Below are 21,380 nucleotides of genomic sequence, written 5' to 3'. Positions count from 1 at the left end.
ACTGATTTTTCATTGGGTCACAGATTCCAGGAGGTGAACACACACTGTTCCTGAATGGCAAGGTACCTGGAAACAGCAAATGTTAAGTTTAGACTCCCTGTGTAGGGGTGTATCTGTCAACTGGAAAAGGCTGAGGGTACTAGAAATCAAACACAGAGAGCCAGCCAAGAGGAAATGTGGCGAATGTGTGTGGCAGGTGTAGCTTAATCTAACCAGGCATCCAGAACTTAGGCACCTGCAAACAAGCACGCACAGCCCTGTGGATCTGCATCTCTCTGCAGAGAGGACTGCAACCTCTCCTGGGTCTTGGCGTCCTTACATACCATGTCAAGAGAAGAGAATGGGGCTCACTTGCTTATTTCAAAGTTGAGAGAGATGCCTCTCACCACGCTGCACTATAACTGCAAGGATAAATCAGTCCCTCAGGAAGTGGAAAACTGAGATTCAAATCCTTTTTCAACCTGGAAGATGAGGAAGAATCTCTAACCCACATCTACCTCCTTCACAAAAAACTGCCCGCACCATGGTGCTGGAGGATAAGCAGAGAGGCACAACATCACTACTGATTCTGTGGAAGCTATTGACCATGAAAGCAAGATTGACACTGTGGTAAATTGGGAGGAACACATTCCCAGGGACCACAGCTGCAAAAATCAGGCTACAGAATATAAAGTTTTTATCTTAGAATTAAACCCCCTCCTAACCCTTTGCATTATGAGTGGACTTACGCGCTGCTGACTGAGCATATTGAATGAATATTCATTGCTGATAAGTTTTGCTAACATGTAACTATTCTCCTAACACAGCGGAGCAAGGATGGGTTCCACAGCCAAATTTATTCAGCAATTTTTCCCTGTGGAATTTTTATCAAAGTTGTAGTGCAGGACCAACAACACTACTGATGGTTCCTGATGGTCACAGAAAGCCCACATGGCCCAAGTCTGTTGCTTATATTCCTAAAGCTGATGCAGACATCGGTGGACTCAGAAGAAAATACCAACCTGAAGGAAACACCGCAAGACCAGACACAAATGGACATCACAGATTTTTTTTTGTGTCACAGGCAAATGACAAAGACCAGGCTACATGTTTTGGTTTTTTGATAATTTTTTTTTTCATCTGTTTTGGAAAAAAATATACAAAAAAAAGCCAAGAAAAAACAACATGGAAATGTGAGGTAAACATTCCAGTAAAAGGACAAACAGAGGCTCCATTCTTTAAAGGAGACACACAGCAGTTATCACCATGCTAGAAGAATGAGATGCAGGAAAATCTTAGAAATAGTGAAAAGTCATGTAATGAAGCCTTTGCCCCAGTTGTAGCCTTTGTAAATGGGCTCCTTGTTTTCTTCCCCCCCCGCCCCACACTTATTTGTCTTTTTTTTTTCTTAAACAACTTGTTAAATCATAAAACAGCAGTTTTGATATAAATTCTGTATGGCAGAATTTACAAAAATGCAGTCTGCTACTACAGACTGTGTCAGTTTTTTTAGGTTTTGGTGTTGTTGTTGTGTGGGTTGTTTTGTTTTGTTTTGTTTTTTTCACTTGCCAAAGCCCCTTAGTGAAAACCACACTATCAGGGCAAAACTGGCTTCTTGGTTACACCAATGTGAATGCCAAGTAATGCCACGCCACTGAAGAAGTGGTGTCACATTTCCTTTGCACAAATGTTACTAGTTACCCCACAAATCTATGATGAAGTTATGAAACACTTAAAGCCCAGGCGCAGCTCCACAGTGGTGGCTGTATATCCCCATAGTCAATTCCTGAAGCCAGGTTTCACTGGGAGCTTTAGCTGGGCCTCAGGGAGGAACGGAGATCTAGGGAGATGATATAGTCAGTTCACATGCTATCAGCTACTACTATAAATTCTCGTGTCCAGTCTGTCTATATTGCAGACTGAGTACGTTGTTTTAGTTATTCTTCAATAACTAGCACTATCACCCACACCAGAACAATCAGGCTTTGATTCAGTGAGATGCTTAAGGATGTATCAGTACTTCAAGTCTGCCAAGTAGGTTGGAAACTGGACAGCTAGCTGAAGTCCATAATGCTAAGGAACGCTTAAGTAGTTCACTGAATCAAGGATGGATGTTTATTATGTGTTGACAGTATCATTTGGGTTAGATTCCTGATCACCGTTATTTTAATCTGAGTTAAATATAAGCAATTACTTCAGATCCATGCTTACTCAGATCAGAATCTGACTCACTGGTAGAAGCACTTCTTATGGTAAGAAAAGGTAAAAGTGATTTTTTTCAAGATATATAAATTCAAAAATGAAAAAAAAATTGTGTACAAATATCACATAACAACATCAACAATTCCATAGATGTAGTTCCTCAGTGCACACTTTAAACAAGAAAAGGTTTTTTTGTTTTTTTTCCATTTTGCTTTTAAATTCTGGCATAATAATATTAAAGCTGACAAAAAATCAGGGCAAGCTACATCACTTCCTCATACAAAAAAGGTACAAAACATTAGCCTCTAACTAGACATAACATAATACTGGTCATCACAGTTAGACATTTAGTAACTGTGTGTCTTGGAGTATTGTACTGGAGAGTAATAAAAAATAGCTTCTGTTGCCAGTCTTCCATCTCAGGTTACTTCAGTCATAGAGGCAGAGTGATTCTGCAAAGAGGAAAAGGCAAACACATGAACATTTGTATACATTTTGGCATTTGCATATCCCAGAGTGTAAAACAAATGAGAAAAACCTTCACTAATAAAATCTGCTGCTCAGCTAATGCAGGGCTTTTACTGCAAATGTGGCTGCTGTCTAATCTGAGCTCACTGTGGGAAATGCTGAATTCAAGCCCTCCTTCTGTGCTCTGAACACCCCGGGAACAGCCTTGAAAAACAAGACACCATTTCTTCAATAGAGACTTTCAAACAGGACTGGATCCTGTCCAGGGGGATGTGTCAGTACAGTCACATAACTAACACAGTGGGTCTGTCCTCAGGGAGAGCCTAGAAGACCGCGGCTTGGCTTCAAGTGATGTTTGCCTGCAAACCCCACACCGTTTGGTCCCAGGGAACATAAGAGAGCTTAAAACCATACAGAGGTGGGCTCATTATGCCAAAACACATGCAGCCACAGACACACGGCAACACGGCAGTCCTCTTTAGCTGGAAACAGAGTTGATTTAACCTTCTTAGACACCAATGTCCAGGACTTTAGTGGCAGTATTGAGTCAACCTTGGATCATGCTGCATCTGCAGGGTTTGTGTGGGTGCAAGGCAAAACAAGAGTGGGAATGGATGCAGCAATCTGCTCGGAGAAGGAAAATGCACCTCCTATATCCAAAGAAACAGTAATGAGCAGCCATTCCCAAGGACTTGTTTATAATAGCTTCAGAGTTGGCTCACTTTTTTCCCAGTGTAGCTCTAGATGGTAGATGTATGGTCATTGAGAGACTGACACTCCGAATCATACAAAATTATCTTGTTTTCAGTAGACATCAACAGTTAAGGCCTAGCCCCTACCTGCACTTCACAGTCCAAAAGCTATAAATAGGTGACCAGATGAATTTTTTCTTCTAGTCTATGAATATTTTCATCTGTTCAGACATTTTGTCATATATGATGCAATGCAGGTATATAAGTAGCACTTAAGGTTTGGGACTGCAAAGCCACCAAGAGAACAGTTCTGCAGATTTAATCAAAAGTTCTCCAGCAAATCTTTGCCTAATCAAAAGTGACCTTTCAATTAAGCAAAGTATCTCTAGCCATTAGGAACAGTGTCTTTTACACTTTTTTTAATTCTTATTTTTGGTTTATTTGTCAAAGAGTTTAACAAATGTTACTATTGATCCTGCCACACAGCCTGCACACAGGAACGACAGGCCATCTGATATAGGAAGTACAGTTTGAAGAACCAATAAAATTACACCAGGGCACTTCAGATAACTGATAAACTACAGTTGGTCCTTGTTGTCAGAAATTCTTGGCAGGTGCCATGTGCTTGTCTGTTCTGAAATAACTGGGTATGATTCAGTTATGCTAACATAAGCCGTTTGAAGCTAGTAGTTTAACAGAAACACTATCCATGATGATGCTCCTGCTAACCTATTTTCTCGCAAACTTGAAAGAATGCTGTTCTCTTCTGATGACTTAGAGACAGAAAAGAGTATATGATTTCTTCTTATAGAAGATGCTGAACAGTAATAAGTTTAAAAAACTAATCTCTTTACTATTTTTCTGGACAGCATAGCTTATCCACAGGATTACAAATGTTAGAGTAAATCCTTAAGACATCCTCAAAGCATTCCGAGGTGTAATTAGATAGAATTATCATCAGTTGTCTCTCAGTTCTCTGTTTTTCTAAGCAAAAGTTTGTTATCACAAATGATACACAGAGGCATGTGAAATCCTACTGCATTAGCTCTGGATGTGCAAAGGGGCAGAAGATCTATAGTATTTGGTAGTTTAAGGGATAAATGCCTTAAAACAAACTCTACCCTGATGCAAATTCACTCTGTTCAATGGGCTTGATGTTAGAAATAAAACCAGCTCCCTGGGCAGTTAATGTATACAACTAGTTTTTCCTCTGCCATAACTGAAAATGTGCTTGGTGATGGTCTGGGTGAGAGGATTTACAGTACCTGTGCACTCAATGTCTCCAAAGGGCTTTCCACTCTTGGAAAAGCCATTAGTGGCATTCCTCGTGGGTCTTCAGGCTTCGGTTTAGAAGGAGCTCCATGAGTGCCTTTAAAGTTATGGACAACACATATCCCCTGTGTAATGCAGGGAAAAAAAAAGTGAGGTCAGCATGTTCTGTCCGCAGGAAAAAGTCACAGGAATTGCCATCAGGGGTGTCACACCTGCCAGTTTTTGCGAAGAACTAAACGTGGGTTTTGGTTCAAGGCATCATCTAGCTCGGCCTTGGGTTACAGTTCATTTATTGACATTGCTGGGTGTGGTGGACTACCTTAGTAAATGGGCTCATCTGGCCTCTAATCTGAGGTGATAAACCATTCTCAGCCTTTTTATGTTTTATACAGCAGAGACTCTTGTGCCTGCTTTATCATCACAGAACCATAGACGACCTCAATGATGCATTTTGTTGGCCAGATATTCCCTTCAGACTCTGACTGTCATTTCTGAACAGTGAAAAAGGCTCACTGGATGGCTGAGTCTACCTCCCATCTGGATGACATCAGGCTCATTTAGCACCCTTCCTCCATTCTTCCAACACAACTGCTACGGTGTTTATCCTACAAGCCTGCCTCTTGTGCATGACCAGACTTACTGCACCCAGATGGTGATGCTAATGAGAGCAAACACACATAGCAGTTTGGGGCTTGGGAACACTGGGAAAAAAAAGACATACAGGAGCTGAAACATCTGCTGTCGGAGCCATTCCTGCAGCCAGCTCCTTGCTGGCTCTTCCTCTTTGCTGCTCGTTAGACCTGAGCAGGCTTCAGCCTCGGTGAGTCTTGTGCTGGCAGCGGCAATCTCACCGCACTCCCCTCCAAGCTCCAGGGAGGCCCCTTCCAGCACTCTGCAACTGGGCTCCAGACACCTGGAGGGTGGCAGAAGGTTCTGCAGGGCCAAAATGTGTCTGGGAGCAGGTTGTCACTGCTAGAAACAGGTACTGGGAGCACAGATTGTCCTGACCAGATACATGGGGTGACTGCTTCTTATATTGCAAGAGCTAGATTTAAGCTGCCTTTCCCAAAGGGAATCAGACAAATTACTTACATTACTTACATTAAAGCCAAGGAGATTCAGGTCAGAGGTTGCAGACATGTTTTTATTTAAAGAGAACACAGGAATAAATGATATGGGAAGGCTGTTTTTTCTGTTTGGTTGGGGTTTTTTTACTACAGAATAAAAAAACAATCAGTGACAGGACAATCTAGATTTAAGGGATTTTGAAACTTAATCCTTCCTAATAATAGGGATGAAGTGTCTGTTGCCATGCAGTGAATAGTTTTGAAGCATATTTTGATTACATGGAACCAGGCACATTTCTTGGTAATAGTGAGAATCACCTTGACTGCTTGCTTTGTGGATAAACCCTCAGTAAGAGATCTCTTACCAAAGAAAACATTTAAACCACAGTGAACAGCCAAGCAAGTAACATTTGAAGTCCAGAGAGATGCCGTTTCTAGATTCTATGGTATTCTGATACAGTTTAAATAATACATTTGATTATCCTGTGAGATGGCGAACAGTTTCAGCTCAACTCCAAATGCTGCAAAAGGAGGTAGTTTTGTCTCCCGGAGAGTTTGTCCTGACCTTCCTTTCTATTGCACTTCTTTCAATGTCTTAAAAAAAATGGAGCACCAGGACCACTGCTGAGAGCTCCAGACAGCACCCTGTATCCTGCATTTTTGCCAGATACCATGCAGACAGCAGGGTTTTGCAGCTCAAGGGTGTCAGAGAAGATGTCTCAAGCACACTCCTCTTTCGACATTAGTTGAAATCTATACTATCTTTACAGTATTTTCCAGGACAGGTCAAGTAAGAACATGTAATTAAAATAATCTTGAAATATATACAATGCACAAATATCATCACATCAGACTTATTTGTATCAACCTGATTTCATATTAGGATTTTCTCTGATGATACTTTTAATTGGGTGGGCCTAGAATTACTTCTTAGCAACTGGATTAATCATCAGCAATAGGCCACAAGAGAATAGTAATTTTTCATATATTTTTAACTGAGGTATTTTCCAAAGAAATGAAGAAGGACTGATGGGCTTACCAGAAACAAGGCTACAGCACTCCCCAGGATGAAGCCTGCAATCACGTCCGAACAGTGGTTTCGATACTCGGAAACTCGATTTAGGCCAGTGAGGAAGGCAGCACACAGGGTACCCAGGCACAGCACAGGTTTGGCTAGCCTGCTGCTCTTTGTTTTAATTGTGCTTGTGATGTACATCTGAAACAAAGGGCAAACCAAAAATGAAAAGTGGTTCTGCCAGAAATGCAAATTTTTCCACCCAGAGAAATCCTAAATCACCAAGGATGTGACAAACTCCATGATTCATTAAAAAAAATCACTGGGAAATGGAGGAATAGGTTTAATGTGATTCAGAGAATACTGTTAAGAGAACAAAGCATAGACTGTTAAATGATGTTTCCAGATGTCAAATATCCCATCAACTGCACTGACATGCTGGACTATTTCTGAGCTGCCATCTACAGACTCGCTTTTGCTGACTTCCTAACTTGTGCAAGTACTTGCTCATATGCCCACAAACATGCACTCAGAATGTACACGACCATATGTTTGCAAAGGAAATAAAAACATTATGTTTATATTCCTGCAGAAACTGTAACGTGCACATGATGGAGCTGAGCATCCATATGAACTATCTGCTCCAGTTTCCCAAGTGATGTTAAGTTTAAGAGAACATTAAGAGAAACCATTCTAGATATTTTCTTTTCAAGATGAAATGAAGCACAGAATGAGAGAGATTTCTTTCAAAACAAATTTGATTCTGGAAATGCAGTTCCAGAGCATGAAGTTTCACTGTGTTCTGAGTATTTTTTTTTTTCATGAACCCCACAAGTTTTTTGGCAGTTTGTATTTTAGAGCAAAATCATGTGGGTCACAATTAGCAGCCAGTTGTTAATTCCAGAGCCACAAAATGACAAAGATCAAGCAAACCAAGCCTGATGGCAAAACAATTCATTAAAATCCTTTTTCAGCCAGGAAATAGGGATGCCTGTGTGATTTCCAAGGGTTTGATAAGCAAAGCAAGTAAGTCAAACACATTTGCCAGAAATGTCTCCGGATGATATACTGCCTCCCATACATGAAACGAAATCAGGAAGATGCATTTGAAAACTTCATGACCAATCAGCTGGTAAATGAACCTGATTCATAGTGTAGAACAGACCTAGTGAAAGTATAAACACCTTTTCTGCTGGGAAAGGGAAAGATTACAAACCGTGGAAGAGTCTCTTCTAATGTTTAATATCAAAAGATGCCATTTTATACATAAATAAAAAATATGTTCTCTTGTTGTAACAACAGTAAAATCACCAAAGCTGAAAATATTCCCGTTCTTGACCTTTTTAAAGTTATCAGAACTAGAAATATGGTTTTGTTATTCTTGTGCACAAAAGACTCTACAGAAGATCCGTATTGTTTCAATCAAATCCGCAGTAACGCCACAAGTGGGATCTCCGGTTGTGCTGTCCGCAGGTCACAGACCGCGTCTTTTTCTAGGATCACTGCACGGCTGGGGAAGGGCACTGCTGAGCGGCACTGAAACCGGAGCGGGCTCTGCAGGGCTGTGGAGACCCAGGGGCTGTTCTCCTGTCACAGGACACCGCTCTGGCTATCGCTGCCCGTCTCTGGCCAGGACCACAGTGGCTCAGCTGGGGTGAAGCTGCCGCAGGATTGTCCTGCGCCTGTGCTGAAGGATGCTGTGGACACTTGGCTTGGTGCTTCCGATGGCAACCACCAGCACAGCCTGCTTTGCGCTTCATGATCTATTTGGCAGCTGTGGGCAATTATTTTACTGCGTTTTAATGTCTTTTTCTTCACGAGGCAGGTATACAGAGGTCGCTACAGTTTGGCACAAAGTTGGGGATCAAGAAACAAATTATATCCATTCTTAAGGTCACTCTCTTCACTGAGTTTTTTATATTCCTCTATTCTGCTGTATTGTGTGTACTTTTTATTCTTTCTTTTCACTTCTCCCTGACTGGGTCATTAAATGTTCCTACTGCTGGCTTCCCCTCACCAGCTGGTGTTAAAAATGTCAGCCCTAAACCCATGGCAATACGTAACTCTAGAAGAAGGGAAGGGATGCAGCAACCACCTCTTGGAAAGAAAACAGACAGGCCAGAGAAACTGACCAGCAGAAAGCAGATCTGTGTGCCTTTGGGCCTGTACATAGGCAAAATTATACTTTTACTTGGCAAGAAACTGCAGTACTAGACTTCTCTAACAGCTGAATTTGACAGATGTCTGCCTGGGAAAGTCTTCTGGCCTGAAATGTGCTGCTGAGCACATTATTTGAAGGTGAATTCAGTTTATGAACTGGAACATTATAGTGTATAATACAGAATCACAGAATGGTTGAGGTTGGAAGGGACCTCTGGAGATCATCCAGTCCAACCCACCTGCTAAGGCAGGTTCACCAGAGCAGGTCACACAGGAATGTGTCCAGGTGGGTTTGAATGTCTCCAGAGAAGGAGAGTCCACAGGCTCTCTGGGCAGCCTGTTCCAGGGCTCTGGCACCCTCAAAGTAAAGAAGTTTCTCCTCATGTTTAGACGGAACATCCTGTGCTTCAGTCTGTGCCCGTTGCCCCTCATCCTATCGCTGGGTATCACTGACTAGAGTTTAGCCCCATCCTCTTGACATGCATCCTTGAGATATTTATAAACATTGATGAGATCGCTTCTTGGCCTTCTCTACTCCAGGCTGAACAGACCCAGCTCTCCCAGTCTCTCCTCATAAGAAAAGTGCTCCAGACCACTGATCATCTTTGTAGCCCACCACTGGACACCCTCCAGTAATTCCTTGTCCTTCTTAAACCAGGAATGGGACAGAGCTACTCGAGGGGTTGCTGCTTGCTCTGTTTTTCCAACCAAACACCTGACTGCAGCACATGCCTTGAGATGATAGCTGGGAACTCAGCACTAGGTGGCAATCTCGTCCCAGCCTTTGCTGGTAGGTTGACCCGCACCTGACTATCACCAAAACACATTCAGGTTCTTTGGAAACAATAGGAAAGAATAAAACCAAAGGGCCGTGCACTGTGTGAATAACTACTGCCCATCCTTTAAGCCTATGGATTTATCTTAGCAGAAGCCAACCCAAACAAGCAATAGGGATCTGGATTGCTTTCCTATTACCCACTGAAGCACTACTGCAGTTTGCAGCATCCAAAGAAAAAGCAGCACCTCTTTGAAGGAACAAGACATTCCTGCTGCGACAGCTGCAAACCCCAGTGACAGAGAACAACCCACACGTGCCTATTTTCTTACAGGTAGGACGTGAAACTGGATCTCTGGGTTAACCACATGGGAGAGTTCTCCTTATTACAGATGGGAAGTATCTCATGTGTTTGAAGTTTCCCCCATCTCAGCAGCAAAATGTAAACTTGTAGTAAAGAGAACATTTTTAGCAATGAGGGTAATTAACCATGTGAACAGATTGTCAAGGGAAATCTGTTAAACCCTCACAAGGACGGTTTGAAACAAGACAAACTGTTTTCCCAGAAGGTACGCCTCAGCTCACCCATAAATCACGCACTGAGCTCAGAAATAACTGGGAGAGCTTCTCCATTCTGCTCAGACTTCCCGCTCACTGCAGTTGGATCTTTCTTGTCCTGCTCCCTAAAGCCAAGGTATTTTTTAAGATTCTCACGATGTGTTTACCCTTTCGCCTAGAGCATGTTTTCCAAGCCTTGTTTAAAAGCCCAAACTCTCAGTGAAAGTTACTTACATTTGATTTCCTACCCACAGCAGGTGCTTCTGAAAATTTCCGACAATGCTATTTATAGAGTAATTTATTTACAAAATTCTAAATGTCAAAACCAGTTACTTGATGGGTGGGAGAGAAGCGAGGAAGTGAATATAAAAAGATGTCAATAGCATAAATCATATAAAAAATAAACTACACATGATTTAACTATATAAATTATCTATTCAGCTTCTTTGCTGTGCTCTTATCACTACATACAAGCAGTGTGTTTAGCAATGTGCAATGTGTGATAGTAGCGTTCATCCTGTGTATAATTCCTCTCCCATCTTTTTCGGACAGAAAAAAGCACAGAGAGTCAAGGAGGCTTTTTTGTTTTCAAATTTAAGACATACACATACATATATGCAAATATATGCTCATATATATTTAGAGTGTATGTTATATGTATGCTTCAGCAGGAAGTAGGGAGATTTGTGATAGTTTATTTTCATTGGAAAGTTCACAATTTTGTACCAATACTTGAAAATTCCGTGTCCTATGAGCTTTACAGACCATCTTTTCCTTCACCACAGAGATCTGACAATAAGAGAGAAGCAGAGCCTTTGACAACGATGTGTACTGCAGAACACAATGCAGTCTCCTGGATGCTCAGTGCAGCTGCCTGAAGTGCCAAGGCCTTGAATTTCACTGATTAGTCTGGTAGGTGTTACTGCAGAAATGGAAGAAATTGTTGGTGTGGTTACAGTGACCTGGTTTGCAGAAGGAATTTGCTGTAGTGTTGTCTGCTGTTGCCCAGGTATAAAGCATCGCTCTAATCTAGTCAAGAAGCAACACACCCAGGCATAAACAACGGATGCCAGGTCATGATCCAGTGTGAGTCTCCCAGACAGATGGAGGTGACAGAAATACTTGTGGATGCTGCAAGGCAAAAACTTAGCTGAAGTATCCTAAAAACATAACTAAATGGTCAATGTAAGTGATTAGTTGTATCTTTCAACCATAGAGCCCCTGTCACAATAGTAACACAATTCTTGCTTTCACTCCAGAGGCAAACTGAGGATCACCAAAGATATCTGCCTCTTCTCTACAATAGGAGGTCCTCCAGTTGTGCTGGTGAAATACTTTAATTTTTCATGTTCTGGTTCAACACTACAATCTGTTAGACACCTTTGTCACTGTCTCTTCCATGACCTTTCTCAGAAGTGTATGAAGTAACAGTTGTTCAAAGACGATGTAACTGGGACAACCCATATGCAACACATCATCTGGTTTGGGGGTTTTGCTATAAATTTTAATAAATTAAGGAGTCTTTCTAGCCTATAATTCTCCCTTGGGAAATGGACTTAGAAGCATGTTATTTCTAACTGTACAGCAGTGTGTAGTTTGTACAGTGGCTGCAATCTCTTCCTGCCATACTTCTGGGACACTAATAAAAATTAATTAGATGCTATATTCTAATTTTTGTGTAAATATGAGAGGCAGGGCGGCCAGCTGTTTCCTCTTTCCCATACTTGAGGCATACAAGATACAATTCTGCCTGCAGAGATCACAAAAATTATGCGTTGGGTTCTCCTCAGCTTCTTTGGCAGGTGACAAGAAAAAGCCTAGTTGACTAAATCTAAAACCAATATTAAAAAACCAAAACAAGACCAAAACCACAAAGCCAAACCAATCACTAATGAACCAATCAGTATAGAGACATCTGCAGGAGACAATTGAGGTTCAGTGGTGGGAGGAGACTCCCAGATCTCAATAGACATTTATTTGATGAAAGACAATGTCAGTGCTGAATCTAGTCTCCTGCATCCTCATGTTCAACTGGTTTTGTTTTTCTTGCTCCATGGATCAAATCTTTAGCTTGATGCAAAACACAGCTATTGCTAACCAAATCCACCATGTTTTATGTTCAGCAGCACACATTATCATTACAGAATCAGCAAGACACTTCTCAAAAAATTGCACACAGTGCAATTATTAAACAAAGCCAGATTTGTACTCTGCATTTCTTGTATGATGCTCATGTTAATCCCAGCTGACAGACAGGGAAAAGACAAGTGACAACATCTTCAGTGTTAGAAACTGTCTTCAGGCAGAGAACTGGGCTAAAATTGGACTGTGGGCTGAGATGCCTTAAGGGCAGACTTTTATGACCTCAAAGCTCAGAAATAACTCCATGTCCTGGTGGCACGTGGTATCTCCCTGTGCAGGGAGAAGTGCAGGCCCTGTGCAGGTACTCTTGAAAGACCACGACTCAGAAATGCTGAACTACTTGGGACTTAAGCTCAGGAAGGAAAAGCATAATTACTCTTCAGTTGTAAAAATCAGCCTGTTTGTAGAAGACTTGTCTTCTGAGGAAACAAGGGAGGTTGGGCAGGCAAAGCCCATGAAAGGATGTAAATAGCTTAGGGCAGAACCAGGACCAAGCGTGATCCTAGATCTTCCATCTAAGAGTTTATTATGATGAAAACAGCTGCTACAGTAACGTTGAGTTTATTGGGAACTGTATTTCACCCATGGTTGCTTATTGTTCAGAAGTAATGCATGCAAAATGTTATGAGCTTTCCAAACACTTCCCAACAAATCCTTATCAAAGGAGTCACCGATTTATATTCTCCATCATTTTTCATACAATATTCAGTGCAAACAGATGGATATTGAAACAGCAGTGGGTGGTCTCTTCATTTTATAGTAATAATGTGATGTTTTATTAATCTGCTACCAAGATCAGGGTAAAATATTCAGTAAACACCCAGTCATTAATAAGTTCAAGGCTTTTCTCAACCCCTGATGATGTACAGACAGACTCTGCCACTCATTTGAGTCAAGCTATCGGGGGAAAAATGACCTATTGAAGCCATTTTGAGACAAGAATCAGGTTAAGTCCTTGGATCTTAATGGCAAAACCACTATGATTTTCTGCTTGTGAGTAAGCTTCTTGCATCAATTTTCAAACATTACAGAGCCAGTGAATACAAAGAAGCAGCCAATCTGTTTCACTAGACTTTTAAAATGGGACAATTTCCTTCCTGACAGTATAGCAGTGTCTGTCAGTTTGTCAAGATGTCAAGTGGGGTCCACTTCTTTATGATAACAACAAAACTCTGGCCCTGACTTTTATTACAACCTAACTTGCATGGACAATTCAGGTCCTAAACAAGGGGAGGAAAACCCAGCCTAGTGCAGCCTCCCACTGAAATGGCACAGTTTACTTTTTAAATGTTGAACACCGCATGGCATGTGAACAAAAGAAATGGTAGTGATCCAGGAGCCATCTAAGCATCAACTTCCTTTTAATGTTCATGAGACAGGGGCAGGCAGAAGAAGAGGTTGAATGCATACTCAAAGGCTTCTGAGAAAATCAGCAGCAAATTCACGATCAGGACCACATGTCTCCACATCACACAGTGCCTCAAACACAGTGAGCATTTGATCTGCTTGTACCAGGAATGGTAAAACAGAGAGAGAAGAGGACTTTCCTCTACAGATAAAGAAGAAAGCCCTCCCCAAAACAACCCTCTTGTTCTTCAAAAACCCATTGTAAAAAAAAAGATCCCACCTAGAGGCACATAAAGAAACCTCTTATACAAGTCTGCAAACATCCCTGGCACTCACCGTGGCATATAAAGCTGAGTAAATGCTCAAAGCAGCATGTTTGGATGGAAAGGACCTCCTTGCCTTCTCAATCACTGCCACATCCCCAGTGCAGATGTTACCGTTGTTTATGAACTCGTGGTGGGCCCGACAGTCGTTTCCAGTGTAGTTGGGTTTACACACAGTCAGGAAGTAGGGAGCCAAGTTCCCAGTCACAACCTGGCCCGCGTTTACAAATATGTCAGTGGCAAAAAGTCCAAATGCAAACACTCCTGTGGGGAAAGGTTAAAAACAATAATTATTCAAATAGGCTTAAAATAATTTTGTTACCTGAAAGGAAGCAACATAATGAGAGGTAAGGGATGAAACCCCACAATCGTTACCCAGAAAAAGCCCCTGCTGACTCCAGCAGAGTCCTGCATCAAAGACATGACACAGAAGACCACATGCTTAACTCTGGAAGGTGCACTCTGGAAGGACTCAGAAACAGGCTGAAAAAGATAAGCATGTGCTCAGGTACTCTTGTAAGTTCAAGCTCTGAACAGAATGTGAGCTACAGTCTCCACTGAAAACTCTGCACCTGTAAAGTTTCCACCATGACAAAGGCTCACAGCCTGCGGTCAAGTGTCTTGCACCCAAGTTGTTAAAAATCTTTATCTATTTTTACCACATCTGGGCCAAAAAAATGGTAATAATAATTACTCTGAACCTGAAAGAGCAGTGTAGTGCTGATATAAAATACTGCATTTATCTTCACATGAAAGAAAAAAAAAAAGTAAGTTATGTCCCTTTTTACTGAAGAGGGAATTGGTTTGTCTTAAGTGAAAAAAGGACAACTTATGTTATAAAGACCATGGGCCAGGCTGCAGTATTTGCCTGGCTGTTACATTTCAAGCATTGCAAAGGGCTGAGTAACAGTCATCACTGCATTCCCTATGATTTGCATCAAAAAAATGCCCATTTACAGAAAACAGCGCCAAAAAAGTTTAAGAATTTGGCCAAAGAGCTGTATATAAAACAAAATTAATCTCTGGTGAAACTTGCTGTTTCACTAGGCTGAAAAGATTCCTACCGTATTTTCCATTTGAGCTTGGTTGTGCAATGGCTAATGTAGGTGAGGAGCTTCTACTGGCTGTGAAGACGGTGACATAAGCACAAGTCATACACCAAGGTGTTTCAGAAAAAGCTCCACACAGTTGTTTCAATCTCTAAGCAGTTCATAGATACCAAGCTGGTCCAGTATTTTTCTCAAAAAAAAAAGTTTCAATATTCTCATTTTCTCAATATCCGGTAGCACTGAAAGTGCTGGCCCAGGCTCAGCTGCTGAAGGCTGCAGTACTCCGCAGAGCAGCAGAACAAGCCATGGCTGGAACCTTTATAATGCGGGCTGTGATGCATATTGATCGCTGTAATTCCCCTCTTGCAGTTCTGCCAAACTGTGCCTTACAAAAATCATAGCTATGTGCACCAATGAATTCAGCTAGCATGAATTTAACCCTTGCAGACTAATTACACATCATTTACTCCCTGGAGACTTTGAGACTGCGTTGGTTGCAATTCATTTAAAAGCTGTAACACCAGTGAACCTGGGTAGTGATGGAGAGTCCCCCGATGGTTTTTATACCTCAGGAATCCATCTGTTCAATGGATTTGTTCAATGTCCTACAGCAGCTAAGCTAACTGCCCAAAGCACGAGAGCGCAGTGACGTGATTGCCAGGTTTTTGCAGGCAGACAAATTGCTGCTGAAAGGCTGCATGGAAAGAGCAACCAGCCCTAGCTCTTCAGGGTCACAAAGATGAAGTCTGTGACATAATGCCACAGAGAGAGAATGGGAGAACATGTACCTCTTCCAGACTTCGATGCTCAGGTGTAAGGGGAGGTGATGCCATCCTGCTAAGGAGCAAGCGCTTTATCTCACTGTGCTCACTCTGGCCTAGAAAACATGGGAGTGAACTTTAGTCCTGAACTTGGCATGTGGTGAGGAAAGATGCAAACAGTGCAAGCAACATGGGGAGAAGACCTTACATCCTCCACAGCTGGTTACTAGCAGAAAGGATTGACAAAGGTTAATTTTGTTGATGTAAAGCCACTGCTTCCCCTCAGCCACACGTGTCACACAGTCTGGCCGCACAGAGACTAAAGAAGGAGCAGAAGCTGTTTCTGAAGAGGCTTCCTGACCTTTTGTCCCTGTCCTGGCTCTCAGATGTATTTCTGTGTGTCAGGAGAAGCCAGAAAGAAGAGGCTAGAATGGAAACTACTTACACAGAATGTAACTGGGAGAGAGACTAATTTAGGCCAGAGAGAGAGGGTAGGCTACACTCCCTTGCTACTCTCTTTAGCTGCCCCAGAGTTCAAGAAGAAGGAACGGAGGATCAGATTTGAACGTATCTTTACCTCCAGTGAGAAAGACCTCAGACAAACTAAATGGTCAAACCAAAAAAAGAACAAACAAGGCAAGTCCCGTTCAAAAATGCTGTGGACAGACAACATGAACCTTAAATCTTTCCAGCTCTGTCTCACCTGAACTAACACTTGCCTTGGCAGAAGAATCTAGACCTTCAGCAGCTTCAATTTTGAATGCTTCAGTTTTAATTTCTCCACTTACACCTTTCCCTAAATTGCTGCCAAAAAGTCCTCCAAGCACAAAGCTGTAATTTCTGGGCCCTCACTCACATGCTCCTCTAATAGTCTTTCTGATACCAAGCTCCCTGTTCATCACTGCTCATCAGTGTTGCCACCTCCAGCTCTGTCTATTGCTTTTGCTAACAGAGACATCTGCCCTGAAGAAGAAACCAGCTCTCCTCACTCACTGTAGCCTTAGTACAGCCCTGATTTCTCCCTGCAACTCATACTCAAGCTCTCTTCCGCTCTGAATCTCTCTAACATCAGTGACTGCAGCTGCTTGTTGCCTCCATGGAAACTCTCTCTATTATACACATTTAAAATCCCACTGATTTGAAACAAAAAAAAACAACATAAAACCAAACAAAAAACCATGGCAGTTGTAGAAGAGCAGCTGAAAAGACATCAGGAAGAAAGAGGTGAGAAGCCAATGGGTGAAAATGAGAATGAGGAGGTAGAAGGATTTATTAAAGAAAAACCATGAAACCTTTAAGTACAGCGACAAAAGAAACAATGCACTGAAGAGCTCCTGAGACATCAGGAGCTGTGTTCTTTGGTAACATACCGTGTCTTCTACCAAGTGCATTTATTTAGGCACTACTCTCTCTCCCAGTGCCCAGTCAATTATCTGAATACATCACACTCAACGTATTTTGCTTGGAAAATGTTCATATTACACATGCACACTCATACTCCCTCAATCCCTTTCCCACTCCTGTGTTTTTTAAATATTAGAGTTTCAACAGAGGAAGCCATTGGAAGGACTCATGGGTCTATGGAAATGCAGAACCTCAGCCCATCTCTGAAGGTTTTGCTCTGTGGATCCTGTGCATCCAATAAAGCCACACATCTGTAGTCCTGTGACTCAGACTCTGCAAAACCATCCTTCATCATTATATCTTAGGGGGTGTTTTTAAAGGAGTTCTGTATCATTAATCCATTTTACAACTTAAGAGTGGGGGTTGCAGGGAAATTTATTGTCTGTTGCCATGGAATCAGGAAAAGGCTCAGAAGCAAGCTGCTTCTGAGCAAACCCAGGACTGGCTTTGATCTTCCAGTGAAGACCCCACAAAGCCCACTAATTTAGGTATCTACTGCCTCTTATGTCTGCCTGTTTCACCTGTGAGCGTCCTGCCCAAATACTGTTCCATGAAGACTTAGAAGGAAGCCATGGGCTCTGAGCATGCAAGAAGAAATTCAGTTCCCAGTGCAAAAGTACTCCGGAGGCTCAGGACTCCTCCCTAAGGACACACGGGATTTCCTTCTTCCTCGCTGCTTCACAACTGTTAATTTTCATCTAGACAACAGCCAGCTCAGAGTCTGGCATAAAAGAGAACAGTAACATCTGATTTGTCCCCAACACAGTGACTTGTTTCTCATTAAGGAGGTTCTTCTGTGAAAGGAGGAAGACATACAGTAGTATAAGCTGCTGCTGCAGTTTAGCTTAGAGGCAGCACACACAAAAATAGCTTGAGCCCTGCTGAATGGCAGGCAGTTAATAACAAAACGTGCATTGTTTCACAGTGAACTTCAGATCCAAGGCAGACAGAAGGATAAGGTCAGGCAAACTGCGTCCTGCAGCTGTCTAGGGGACTGACATGAGAGCTCTGGGGTATATCTATCCTATTACAATAAACGCATTGTGTGTATAAATCTTGTAAAGCTTTATTTGCTGAACTAGATCCTTAATTTGCTGAAATAAAGCCCTAATTTCATTATTTAGCTGCCCACTGTGAGGTGTCGCCATGCTTTAAATTAAGCTGTCAGCAGAAGCTGATCTGCGCCATTTGTTAACTGCAAATTATGCAGTTCCAAAGTAAAAGCCACTGGTAACAAATTCATGAAGCACATTGCATTTCTTAATATATGAACTGGAGAGAGGCTACTTGCACGTTATCAAGGCTTTGCAGGTATACAACTTAATCACATGGATTTAAAAAACTAATACAATAAAATGAAACACAACACACACCTTAGTCACCCTGCCAAACTGAATCAGGGAGGTCTGAATCCATGATCCTGGGGTCCTGATAGCAGCTATATACAAACAGACTAAATCCTTGACTGAAACTATTCACTAAATAGTGCTAAAATAATTTATAACCTCTATTTGCAGTGCAAATGGTAAACGAGAACGCGGAAGCAAATGCAAGATGGCAAGATGTTAACAAATACTGAATGGGAAATTAACACAAGAAAGGGTGAATAAAAACACAAAAGGCTGTGTGTACTGAAGTTGGGAAACAGGGAGAGGAGGCAAGAGGCCCAAGAAACAACTATTTTCCTCCTCAGGTTTCTCAAAGGTCCAGCATGTAAATGGCAAATTTTGCCATCAAAAATTTGTAATAAAACTGCTAGGAGGGGTGGGGAAAGGAGGGAAGAGAGATGATGTGACTGAAAAATAGCAGTGCAGCACCAATATTTTACACAGAAAAAGCTGCTTCAAAGCAATTGCACACCACCTCTTTGACCTGAAAATCTTCAAAATAAATGTCTGTGGAAGCAGCTATAAAAGGTAAAGAGGAAGATGGAAAAAATGCAACATATATCAAAGTCAGATGTTTCCAAGCTAAGCCAGCTTTTTCTCACTGATAAAGGAATTGATTTTCTAAATACAGGGAACATAGCAGGCTTCACCTACCTAGGCTGCAGTAAAGGACTTGACATACAAGTTGAGAGGCAGCCCTTCGCCACAAAAGCTAATATCTACCAATGTGGAGAATACATGACTGGGTCAGGAAGCAAGAAGAAATTGAAGTTCTGCTTCCTGTGGACAAAGAACCAGGGAGGGATTTAAGACAAACCTCACCATTCAAGGTCCTCACTAAACTCACAAGGGGAGAATCTTAGACTTAGGGCTTAGGGCTCGAGGAAAACAAAGAGCAGAGAGCATAGTAGGCAAGATAAGAAAAATCAAGGAAAAGAAATACGGGGCTTTGCCAATATCCAAAAGAAGTTGAAGGGTTTTGGTTTTGCTTAATTCTTTGCACCACTACCAAAGTGTGAAAAAGTGCTTCACTTTGTATACATGAAGAAAAACCAAGAGGGGAAAAAGCTCATGTCCAGCAAACAGATACCCCAACCAAATACCAAAAGATCGCATGGAGATAATACGACAAAGGTGCTTGTATTTCACACCACCAAAAGATTGCCTGGAGTTTCCCTTTTTGCTTCTTTCTCCTTACAAAATCTAAGTGAATGTTCAATGAATGTTCAATCTACAACTGTTTGTTTTGTGGAAAGCACATTTAAGCTACTGTTCTTAAAACTCCAACTCTTTCCAGCAATTCTTGTTACAGAGTCAGGGAGGGACAAGAAGCCTCTTTGCTTTTCTAAAATTTGGGAGCAGTAATCCTCAAAAGAGGATTAGCAAAAGAAAAAGTTTAGCAAGAGAAAAAGCACACTGGGAAATCCGTTGATGAGCAAGCTGGTAGTCTACCCAGAGCCAAGCATCCAGGTAGTTGCTTTCTGGAATAAGCAGAGGTAACTTCCCTGATCATGCAGCACAGGCTACAGCTGCTTAGTCCATGTCATGTTTTCAAAATGCAGGTGGAATGTCAATGAAAAATGTGTGATTATTTTTAGTTCCTTTCATAAATTATTTCAAAGAACTCTACTTCTTTCATTTTACTGCAGAGGCAAGGAAAATGTTTGGAAGAAAACAAGCAAACGATCAGTGTAGTTTGAGATAAAATGAACACTTTAAGCCATTTCTAATAACATTAACTTCATTTTTCTCGGGAAAACAGATATAGCTGCAAAGCCAAGATTGATTTCTCTAGCAGGGTTCATATCTGCTACTCTCTGAGAGTCCACTATATCATCGTTATCCCCTTCTCCTCCATCAGAAGAGAAACAATAGATGAACGGTTAGGAATAAAGCTAGCTCTAAGAAAACATACAGAGCAAGTGCTTAACCACCACAGTATAAGCTCTTTTAGTGCTGACCCCGCAGGCAAGAATATTTGATCAGGACTTTGCAACATGCTGAACGTGCTGGAACAGTCAAACATCCCTGAGTGGCCCGGTGGACTCTGGTACCCTGCTTCTCTCCTAATGGCAGTTTACTATCTGTCAATATATCCTAGAGGTTATCTGAGGTTCAAGGGTATTTTACTTCAAACTACATTCCCACGTCTTTTGTTTTGATGAGCAGCACACAGGCTAGATCTGAGTAATGACCGCAGGTGCTTTGTCTCCACCCCCAGGTGCGAGAGTGGGTAAAAAAACATTCCCCTTCCAAACTTCCATGCATAAAACAGGAGGCACAGAGAGAGAAGGAGAAAGAAAACAATGGCTCTTCTTCCTTTGCAGCACATATTTGCTGCTGCTGAAAACCTTAACATAGGATAAGTCTTTCAACTCCATGCCCTGAGTAAGTACCCTTCCCTGCAGCCAGGGCTGTGCTCCATGGAAGTGATACAACCCTTGTCACAGTCACAGCAGATGTTTTTGTTCCAGATGAAGCTCAAAAATTCAGCAGTGATGGAAAGAAGCGATCCAGGTATTTTCAGCTCTTTGTTCTGTTTCATCTTTTAACTCAGACTGTGAATTCAGACCCATCTCTCTGTAAGATGCTGTTATGCAAGGATGCTTTTACCTCTAAGAGTATACAGGGATGGAGGTGCTGTGGTACTTTGTCGGCAAAGCTCCTCCTGGGCAGTGGCAAGCTATATTTACCACTGCAGCATGCCAGCAGTGAGACAAGCCATTCCATCCCGTGTATGAACTTGAAACTTCTCAAGAAGTTCATGAAGTTCACCTG

General features: G+C 41.8%; 1 protein-coding gene across 1 annotated transcript in view; it reads right to left on the bottom strand.

Moving 5' to 3' along the window:
* Positions 1–2,600: 2,600 nt before the first annotated feature.
* Positions 2,601–21,380, bottom strand: part of PLPPR1 (phospholipid phosphatase related 1) — a gene marked incomplete at both ends in the record, with an annotated part of 67,556 nt that continues 48,776 nt past the window's right edge. The window contains 4 exons of the mRNA XM_080361935.1: positions 2,601–2,633; positions 4,607–4,738; positions 6,720–6,896; positions 14,014–14,264. Of these exons, the coding sequence (XP_080218061.1) occupies positions 2,601–2,633; positions 4,607–4,738; positions 6,720–6,896; positions 14,014–14,264 (593 nt within the window). The remainder of the gene's footprint in view (positions 2,634–4,606; positions 4,739–6,719; positions 6,897–14,013; positions 14,265–21,380) is intronic.

The sequence above is a fragment of the Nesoenas mayeri genome, assembly GCF_963082525.1.
Source record: "Nesoenas mayeri genome assembly, chromosome: Z".
NCBI lineage: Eukaryota > Metazoa > Chordata > Aves > Columbiformes > Columbidae > Nesoenas > Nesoenas mayeri.
The sequence above is the reverse complement of the archived record's forward strand: the minus strand, read 5'-3'. Positions and strand labels throughout refer to the sequence as shown.